General features: G+C 40.6%; 2 protein-coding genes and 1 long non-coding RNA gene across 4 annotated transcripts in view; 2 read left to right on the top strand and 1 right to left on the bottom strand.

Moving 5' to 3' along the window:
* The window catches only part of LOC143912065 (uncharacterized), a 569875-nt gene that overhangs the window by 37318 nt on the left and 522336 nt on the right, over positions 1 to 10221 (top strand). The gene's annotated exons all lie outside the window — the stretch shown is intronic.
* On the top strand, positions 1633 to 3554 carry LOC143912205 (box C/D snoRNA protein 1). The gene is made up of 5 exons (XM_077431454.1): positions 1633 to 1829; positions 1904 to 2180; positions 2266 to 2575; positions 2657 to 2809; positions 3092 to 3554. Exons 1-5 carry the CDS (start codon positions 1753 to 1755, stop codon positions 3343 to 3345), a joined length of 1071 nt encoding a protein of 356 aa, XP_077287580.1. The 5' UTR covers positions 1633 to 1752; the 3' UTR covers positions 3346 to 3554.
* On the bottom strand, positions 3371 to 6934 carry Sec22 (vesicle-trafficking protein SEC22). Of its 2 annotated transcripts, none has more exons than XM_077431455.1 (5): positions 6565 to 6934; positions 4327 to 4436; positions 4127 to 4247; positions 3842 to 4031; positions 3371 to 3760 (listed from the first exon to the last, which is right to left on the bottom strand). In XM_077431455.1, the coding sequence occupies exons 1-5, from the start codon at positions 6637 to 6639 to the stop codon at positions 3612 to 3614; spliced, it is 645 nt and encodes a 214-aa protein (XP_077287581.1). In that variant the 5' UTR covers positions 6640 to 6934; the 3' UTR covers positions 3371 to 3611. The 2 variants fall into 2 exon arrangements, with proteins under 2 accessions (XP_077287581.1, XP_077287582.1); XM_077431456.1 differs by having other exon boundaries at positions 3423 to 3760; positions 6553 to 6639.

Genomic DNA, 10221 nt, shown 5'->3' with positions numbered 1-10221 from the left:
GTAGTGCTGCTGGTCAGACTCGGATATTTGTGACTACAGGTCAATCGTTTCCTATCAAAGTTTGCCACTTTTTTCTGATTTCATTGTTGATACGGTTCCCGATTAAATTGGCTAAAAACCTTCGTACCTACTATGTCACCACTATTTGAGTATGATTAATGTGCAATAAAATGTATGTACAATTCATAGATGTGTAGGAATATAGTACAACTTGTGCTATTCCGAATAAAAACCAGTGATCTCATATATTTCACAACAATACACAAGTCTTACGATGGCATTATGGAGGATGAACGAATGAGACGACTGGCATGTTAATGCACGTGTTTATTATATGACAGCTGAAGACAGAGTGGGTAGCGGCTCTCCGAACCCAGCCGGGTTGGTCCCCACTCGCAGGAAGGCAACCAAACTCGACCATGTCGTATAAGCGAGCCGCCACAGCATCATCATCGCTTCTGTACAAACATGTAGAACTCGTGGGCACCGTCCTCTTTGACTATTCCAGAAAAAAGAGTTCATCGCTCGATCGTAAAACGAACCAAATCCAGCAGTGATGGCAACTACGACACTTGACCTGAAGACAAAGACATCTGCACGCGGTATATAAACCAAACAAGCCACAATGTATATAAACCAACGCACCAGCTCCAGACGCCAGAGTGAACCTCTGGAGTTCAGCCAGCTCACTTCTTCGTACATACAATTACCATTGAAACAACCGAACATAAATAAACGATCCACTTACAAACACAAACAGCGTTTCCACAGGCCGGAAATTGGTCGAAACCTATCACCCGCCCTATAGATGTCTCGTTAATTTCGAGTTTTCTTGAACGACTTGTGTAATAAAAATGCTGCATTGTTTGTAATTGGCCAGGAAGGCGCATTTAGGTTTACCTGTAAGGTCTTCCTGGTATATATGTATATAAATAAATAAATAAAAAATATGGTGTAACGAGCGTATTTTCGCGCGCTTACACTGCTCTCGCGGTGGGAGACCAGATGGCGGATAGTGTCGTCCTTCCAGGGAATCGCGTTATGAAGAAACGTGGACTAACCTGGGATATCTTATCGTGAAGGTTCCCGATTACTCTGCTCGTCTATTGCTGCGACAGTGCAGCTGTTCACGTGGTGGTGAAGCTGGCTCTCGAGTCAGCTGGTCGGTCTTCAGCGGCCGATGCTTCCAACCCGCCGAGGTTAGGAAGCTGCGTGAAGATACAGGTGACATGGTGTTGGAACTCAGGGGAGGGAGTGATGATACACTCAACCTTACAGCGGTTCTTCAACAAGATGGCTGATCTCTGGGCCCAGTCTTCTCTGGAGAGATCGCTGGAGGGGCAAGTCTGACCCCAGGGACGGTCGAAAGGCGAATGCCCGAGTCGCGCTGCTCTCGTCTCCTCCTTTTCGCGGTAAAAACTATCGGCCTGAGGGTGGCCACCCAAAATGTTAATCACGCTACCAACTGAAAGGACACTTGGAAGGACGTCGTGTTACAATGGTTTACGCTTTCGTTAATATATGTAGTAGTGTTTTAGATAGCCCGAATAAAAATGGATTTCCATCGGTTTCCATAGGTAGGTATTGTTTTTATTTGGGAGAATTTGGTAATGAAACTACGGTCGTATTTATTGCTGCGATGGCCACGCGGCCGCATTGGCGTACGTCGCACGTGGTGGTACCTCGCACGCACGATCACTCGTCAACAGTTGCTGTCGCTGTCACTCTCGTTGTCACTGTCACTGTCACCGCATGTCACTGTCATGTCCGGCCATGGAAATCTCACAAGCGTCCGAGTCATCAGTGACCGATCATGACCGAGCTCCGAGGTCATTTTTTAGAATGTAGTAGATTTTGTGATTTCGAATAAATTATTTCAATTTAAATTATTGACGAGTTGCAGATTGATCGATTGCGAAGTGTGCGGAAAAGGCGAATCCAGGTATACGTGCCCGAAATGTGGAGTTAAAACTTGCCGTTTGAAATGTGTCAACGTGCACAAGAAAGAGTTGGAATGCGACGGCATCAGAGACAAAACCAAATTTGTCTACACTCAAAAATTTACCAACTTGGACTTGTTGAGCGATTATAAACTTTTGGAAGAAAGCTCTAGATTCGTATACAGTAAGCAAAAAAATGCGGATGCGCGTTTTACGAGCTTCAACAAGGAATTACCCCTGGTGAGTGTTCGAGTGAGGTTCCGATTTTTATTCAATATACATACGAGTATATTGTTACCGCTTTGACCGACCGTATTATTTTCAGCACTTGTATAGGCTCAAGTGTGCCGCACGCAAACGTGGAACGATTCTATTTTATTTATTGGAAAACTTCAGTCGACACAGGGCTAACACGACTAGACTCAATTATAAGTTGGGAAAAATATTTTGGCGCATCGAATGGATATTCTTGAATGCACATCCGAACTCTGTCAAATACTCGGACGATAAATGCGACGAGAGCTCGAAATTAGGTACAATTATGAGCAAGTATTTTGATCCCAAGTGCGACGCAAAAGAATCTCTCTGTTACTACCATTCGGCAGGATTTATAGGAAGTCGAGTTCTATTACAAGGTTTTGTTTGATTCGTATCCACCTACATATATATGTCGATTAATCTGTTGATTTCGATTAACATTGTTGGTTGTGTTTTAGCTGAACGAATCAAAAGTAGTAATAAAAAATATCACGAACTCGACGTTAGATTGAGTTTGAAAGAAAATTTAGCTGGAAAATGTATTATAGAATTTCCAATAATATATGTGATGTTGAAAGACCATTCTTACGAGTTTGATGTCGTGAATTCAGGTAAATATAAAGCTATTGCAATTATTTGAATATATGCATGTACTATGACATCAATATTCACGGCCATTCGCTGCTGGATGAAGTGGATTTGTCTCTATTTTGGGCAACTCTCGTCCATCTCATTTCATCCATCCATATCCTTGCACCTTTTTACATTCTCTTGGGTAGCATCATCCGTCGAAAGCTTTTTCATAATCTACAAATGGTTGTTGATATTCATTGGCACGCTCTCTATTAACTCGTCATATGTATGTACTTATATGCAATTATTTACTATTGTAGATGATGAACTGTGCAACACAGAAGTTCTACCCGATATGAATGAAATGCTAAATCAAGAAAAACCAACCAATGAAAATGTCGATGAAACGATAGAAGATAAGAAGTATAATAAGGAATCGTTTACTGTTATGTACGCTAGGCAAAAGAATAAACAGATCGAAAGTGAAATAGCAGAATGTAAGAAAAAAGGACCAAAGAACTTCTTCTTCGGTGGCGACTACTCGTCATCAGATGAAGCAGCAAAATCGGATTAAATGTGCTCATAAGTATATAACGTTTCGTATAAAGACGTGTTTATTTTTTTAGCATGAGGAATGAATTAAAAGTCAATGAAACAATTATAAATATTTTAATTTTTTTCTTAACCTTACCATCCAATAATTAGACAATATAAACTTCGGAATATAACTTAGTCTTACATTATGTATATTATCTTATAAATAATACGCAAATTCGCTTTTATAATATTTTTTGTTTTCAAATCCACCAGTAATATGTACATATACATATATGTATGCAATTATAAAATCCAAAAGTATAAAACAACTACGAGTACTAGAATACCGGCTATGGATGCTTTCACGTACATTGACATTGAGTTTAAATATGTCGCATCCTTTTTGTATTTTTGCGAAAGCATAGATAAATTCTGAGTCTTTGTATCTAACTCTGAAAAAAGTGTGTATGAATAAATTAAAACCACATATGTATGTGTACACATGTATACATATTATTTAACACGTAACGAACCTGATAAGACGGCTCCTCGTTGCAGAACATCGTCAATGTTCTGCACCATGATCCGCTGGACGTCTTGAAGCTGCGGGGCGAGTTGTGTCATGTTTCGGCGAGCTCTGCCACCGTCGGAGAACGCTCTCCTCGCTTTCTGTATATACGTGTCGAATTCTATGAACGAGTACGGCCGAGTCACGGTGTTTACCTGCGAAGTAAAACATGATGCCAAATTAGACATGACGATGAGTCTATTTATTAGTGCGTGTGATATTTCTTCTAGAAATTATTTATACTTCATACTTTTTTGCCATATTGATGGTGGAATTCTTGGGCTATATCCTCCAAGTAACTATAGGCGAGGCGTTTGCTAAAGTTTTTTTCGCATAAAACCAAATAACAAATATCATGTTCGATGAGGTAGCTGTAAAAATATGGGATTATTCAATATTGAAAAAATGTAATTCATATTTTATAATAAGCGAAATAATCGCATTCCTTACTGGAATAAATATGGACCAGTTTCAATTGAACATCTGCTTGGAGATTGCGTGCCTAATTTTCTAAAAAGCATTTTGGCCTGATTTTGATACTCCAATATATTTCTACCAGACTGAAAACAAAAAATAGGGTTAAAAGTTTAGAATATATAATATGTATATAACCTTTTAATTAAAATTTACATTTTTAATTGATAATATTAGGAGCAAAGTTCACCACATGCGTTACATACATATGTACATTTTTTTTTAAATTATTTCTATATTTTACGTACATATGTATGTGTATGCAGGAGCAAACTAACATTAGTGTAGTTATCTTGTTGGCACAATCGTAAAACATCACGAAAGGATACAGAGAAATTTGATACCAAACAAAATCAAAATCCAAATTATATTAAAAAAAGCTATGCATAACGTCAGCTGCAGTTTGTTTGTGCCTTAATGCTTAAAATGTCCTTCAGAAACCTTTAGCTCTCGGTTAGAACTGAACTAAATTTTGCAATGTTGTAATCTACATATGTACATGATCGAGAGCAGTGCTACTCAAACTTTTTCAGTTAGCGGACCAGCATATATTTTTCAGTAATTCTCACGGACCAACATCAAATTTTTAAATAAAAAAGTTTAAGTAAAATTTATTTTATTGAATTCAAAGAAGTACAATATCTATAAATCATATATGTACTAGGACAAAGATGAAAAATGAAAAAAAAAAACTAATGAGACATGAGCTTGTTTGTTATTAGATAAATACGAGTGAATACTAGTACGAGCTTTTAGCTCGCAATTTTACCGATTTAAAATTCAGCACACTTCCAATTAACCCTTTTAAACGAAAACAAAAAATATTGTGGCCAGAACGACATCCCAATAACCATGTTTCAATAGAAAATATTCAATATAAAATAGTATTAACAGTGGAAAAAAATCCCAAGTGAAAATACGCTTTACAATAGACTTTTGATTTAAACTGGACGACTACTTAGAGATTTGAAAGCTGAAAAGTACTACAAATGAAAGATAAAATACCCGACTATAGAATCCAATATTCATTTTGAATAGGAAGTTGACAGATTTTGAGACATCCACCGAACAACACCAAGATATAGAAAAATTGCGCGATTTAAAAAACACATATATCTCCGAATTTCGAGCCAATCAACATTTTTTATTACCAGATTCGTATTCACTGGGCATAGATCTATAAGAAAAGTCATATCTCGTCACTGAACCAAAAAAAAAGTCGTCATTTGTCGAACAGTGTAGTCGTTTATAATCTGCGCCTATATCTTTATATCGCCTATGTCTTTTTATCATTTATTATATATAATGGATGAGATGATGCAACGTTATCATAAGATTATGTTTTAATTTTTTATTTACTTCTTTGTGCACGGACTGGTTACCGCCGGTACACGGACCAGTACTGGGCTGTGGACCATAGTTTGAGTAGCACTGATCTAGAGAGATGTAGGCTATTCAACTAGATCATTGTGAGGATGAAAATAATAAATTAGATTAGGAACACGACAATTTTCCATGCCTTTTTAAGGAATATAAAGAATTTTTGTTTGAAGAAATACTGTCATAATTATAAAGATCTTTCTACTCTCGACCAATAGATTAAATACAATTTCAAGGATCGATCGATAAATGTGATGTACAAGTGTATTACATATATCTCATAATAAAAAACAGTACTTATGACAGAAGCAAAACTTGCAGGTAGTTTCTTAATAGCAGGTTTGCATAAGTTATGTATGTATTAATATGTCTCCTATGTATTACGCAAAGCTGTGCAGTCCGAGTCGTGGCTGTGGCCTTTTCAAAATTTTCTGAGTCATTGAGCGACTTTTTCGTCACGGATTTCACATTTGAATTATTTTACTTAAAGAATATTGGACTAGTAGCGAACGTGTCGTCGAGTAATTCGTGTTTGTTTGTAACAAAAGTGATTCATTCTCACCAATACTCACTCAATAAGTGTTTCGATTTGACTTGACAAGCGTTAAGACTCCAAAGTGCATTCGAACGAGCCTGACAAGTTGAAGTAGAAGTAGAGGTTGAAAATGGCGGAAATTTAGGAACATAATATTCTTTTCGAAGACCAATGTTAAAAAGAAATGCTGCTAATATTCAGGCGTGTTATATTGGAGAGATGGAGAGAAGAAAAACAATCGGTGTGGTGTGGTGTGGTGTGGTGTGGCGTTTGCGATTGCGTTTGACGTGCGTTCTTACTTGTTCATCTTCTTGTATCGTCGCGGCGAGTGGAAGTCCGTCGACCACTCGCGCCACCATCGTCATCAGCACCATGATGGGGCCGGGGGCGGAGGGCAGAGGCGCAGGGGGCGCGGGGGGCGCAGGCGTCGACGGTCAACTGACAGTTGCTCAAGTGACGATCGACGACAGCCGACAAACACGTCACCGGCACGTCGCTGCCGACTACACGTCACCAACCGCACCACACCGCACACTCAACACTCGACACTCACCAGGGAAGCCAACCCCCAACCCCCAACCCCCAACCCCCAACCCTCAACCCTCAACTTGCAATGTCGATTCAAATTCTTTACCGGTGCACGCAGCACGACCCAATCTTCTAGTACGTAATAATAATTTTAATAATAATAATACAAAAAAAACATGGAGTTATACTGGTATGGTCGGTTTTCGTGGTGTTATGACTCACGAAAGCTCGCCATCTTTTTGCTTGTTTCTCTGGTCGCCCCGAACGCAATTGGCCGTTGGCGGGTATTAATATGTGCGCTGGTGTTCGGTGGGTGGTCTTGCCCGTCCTTAACCTCACTCCCGATTCAGCCCATTAGCTTTAAGGTCCGAAAGCACTAGGCGACATTGCGCTACCGCGATACGTCAAAGTTGATACTTGTACAGACTCCAGGGATGTTCAACTCGAGAGCACCCCCGAAGTCGGTTTTGTGAGATAGCTAGTGGTAAGCTTGGGCGGGGCTGGTTTCCTCAAGGTGCCTTCCTTCGTCGTCGGTGGTCTGGTCTCTGCTGATGTCGGCTGCTCTGCTCTGTCCTTTTCTCCTTCGTAATGTGCGTGGGATGCGTGATGTGGAAAAAGGGAGGAAATTGTAAAATAATGAAAACCGGTTGTAATTCTGTTTGTATGGTGACTATATTTTATATATATATATATATATATATATATATATATATATATATATATATATATATATATATATATATATATATATATATATATATATTTATATATATATATATATATATATATATATATATATATATATATATATACATACAGAGATCAAGCAGGGGGGACAGGGGGGGGGGAGTAAACAAAGTAACCACGCGTGCCTTTTGAGGTTACCCACGCGTAGCTCAGTTGTCTGCCTTCTGGACGAAGACAGACCAGGCTCCCTCTGGTGCACACCGGATGGATACTGGAGCTGGTCTCCAAGTATCGTCACAACCCTCACCAGCCTCTAGCTGGTGATTTCGGTGGCGAGGTGGGCCCCGTAAACACCGGGGTGTTTACGCGCCAAACCGTAGTCGAGAACTGTCAATTTGTGTGCCAACCGCTGTCTCAGGGTGGCCAGCACAAAAAATATATCGGCCAAATCGTGGGTCGTAAGGCCACGAAAGCCGATCATCAGACATAGTCTGAACAATACTGTAGGAATCCCGATTTATCCCAATCAAATCAAACCATCTATTCCCGCCAAGGATATATTCCCACGCTCAACCATCGACGTCATCTTGCACCTGCAAACTAAACGACGTTCACACGCCACAAATTATGAAGAATTAAATCAAACGGAACGGTGATGCACTGTTGAGAACATTCCAATATGCAAGAGCAGTAAAAAAATGCACCTGCAGCCATAATCAACAGTCAGTCAGCCAGCGACAGTTAGCCAGAAACCGCCCTACTGTAACGCTAACATGTAAGATCTGCTCCAAAAACACTGTTCAGACCAATTCTATCATGGTCGGCTTTCGTGGCGTTACGGCCACGAAGCAGGCTTAGGTTTTGGAGGGAGAGCGGCAACCACCGCGGGTCTCTGTTTATTCGCCTCCCGCTTCGGTTGAGTGAACATCTCTGTTCCCTACCGGCTTCGTTCCCACCATCGAGTCACCGGTCAGCTCGGCCTGATCGGCAGACGATAGTGGGAGTTCAGCTCCAGTATACGTCCGGTGAGAAGTGAGGAACACCCTGGTCTCTCTTCGTCGAAGTGAGACCAGCCACGTGTTGGGTTTGACATAACCTCAAGCCACACAACACGTGTTCTTTGTTTACAAACTAAAACTCCCAAAACTCCCCCCCCCCTTCCCCCCTGCTTGCTCTCTGTGCATTTAACTTGGAATATAGTTGCATACAAAACAGATTTACGACCTGTTGTCATTATATACAATCTCCCACCATTTTCCGTCTTCCCGCATCACACGCTCACATACGCACACTGTACGAGAGAGAGGGACAGATAGCAGAGCCGCCATCAGCAGATACCAGACCACAGACGACGAAGGAAGACACCGTGAGGAAAGCCACGCCGACGCTTACCGCTGAGCAATTCTACAAACATCACGACATCAGGTAGCATCTCGATTGAGAACCCCTGGCGGCTGTACAAACACAGTCAATCATCAACCACCTTACTACACTAACCTAAAAGAGCAACCAACAACCCTGCCTACGATATCTCTCGCACACAGCCGATTCCAGCCGCTTCGAGAACTCCCAGAACACAGCCGATTCGAGAACTTCCTCAACATAGCCGCTTCATCGTCATAGCCATACTTATACACTTGTATACCAAAAATTATAATTTATTTAAACATACAACCGTATTTCCACCACTGGACACGTCAGATCCCCACAGACGAATCTGTCTCAAAACAATATGGTGGCTGGTTATGAAATACTTCACAACTCTAGCCAGACCCCATAATAAAAAAGGCAACTCTGGATTCTTGGAGTGCTGAAAAAATGCTGCAATGTTTGTAATTGGCCAGGAAGGCGCACTGGGGTTACCCGTAAAGCCTTCCTGGTATATATGTAAAAAAATAAATAAAAAAATATTTTAAAAGTATAAACACTTAATCTTCCATAAAAATATTATAAAAATGCAGGATACAAAATATTTTCGTTTCAATCTTCGTAAGTATTTTTGTAGGAAGGAAGCAAACGTCTATACTGGCGGGATTTCGTGAAAAAAGTGTGCTTCTACACTTAATTGGGTTTTAAAATATTTGTATGAACAATACTGCACCAAATATTTTGTTGATAAATACAATAGGATACTACGCATTGTTTACAAAAAAATATGAACCCAAAATGTCATTCATAATGAGAGCAGGTACACAAAATAGCCTCTAGTAACGCGTGTTCATACATACACATACGTCACGCTGCTACAGACGGTTCGGTGATTATTCCGCACAAAGCGATCACGAACACGTCACTAAAATCTCGATCACGAAACATCTGGCACCCGAAAATTCCATCCATCGAGAGCTGCGTTCGCGAACTATCATAATAACGAGAGCTCGAGTGCCGGATATTCCGTATTCGCGATTTTTGTGGCGACGGTTATCGTGTGCACGATCGCAATGTGCGAAATAATCCGTTTACAGCTTCAAAAAGACGCCAAAGAGATCGCCATCACGAGAATCGTCGACGATTGGACACTTTGAGGGAGCTCCACACCGCAGCCTCTACGCTGATCTCCAGCACGTCGTGGGCGTCCATAACATCCGGGTTGACACAATTCGAGTAGCTTGGACGTCCGTGACTTGTCAGGTAATCGCCACTTGCAGTGCCGGCCTTAGACCCTATGGCGTCCTCGAACAATTTTTACTTTATCTATGTACGTAGTAACAATAGATGAAGTTTTATGATCATGCGAAAAT

The sequence above is a fragment of the Arctopsyche grandis genome, chromosome 5 (genome assembly GCF_051622035.1).
Source record: "Arctopsyche grandis isolate Sample6627 chromosome 5, ASM5162203v2, whole genome shotgun sequence".
Taxonomy (NCBI): domain Eukaryota; kingdom Metazoa; phylum Arthropoda; class Insecta; order Trichoptera; family Hydropsychidae; genus Arctopsyche; species Arctopsyche grandis.
Note: the sequence above shows the minus strand (reverse complement) of the source record. Positions and strands in the feature narration are given on the sequence as shown.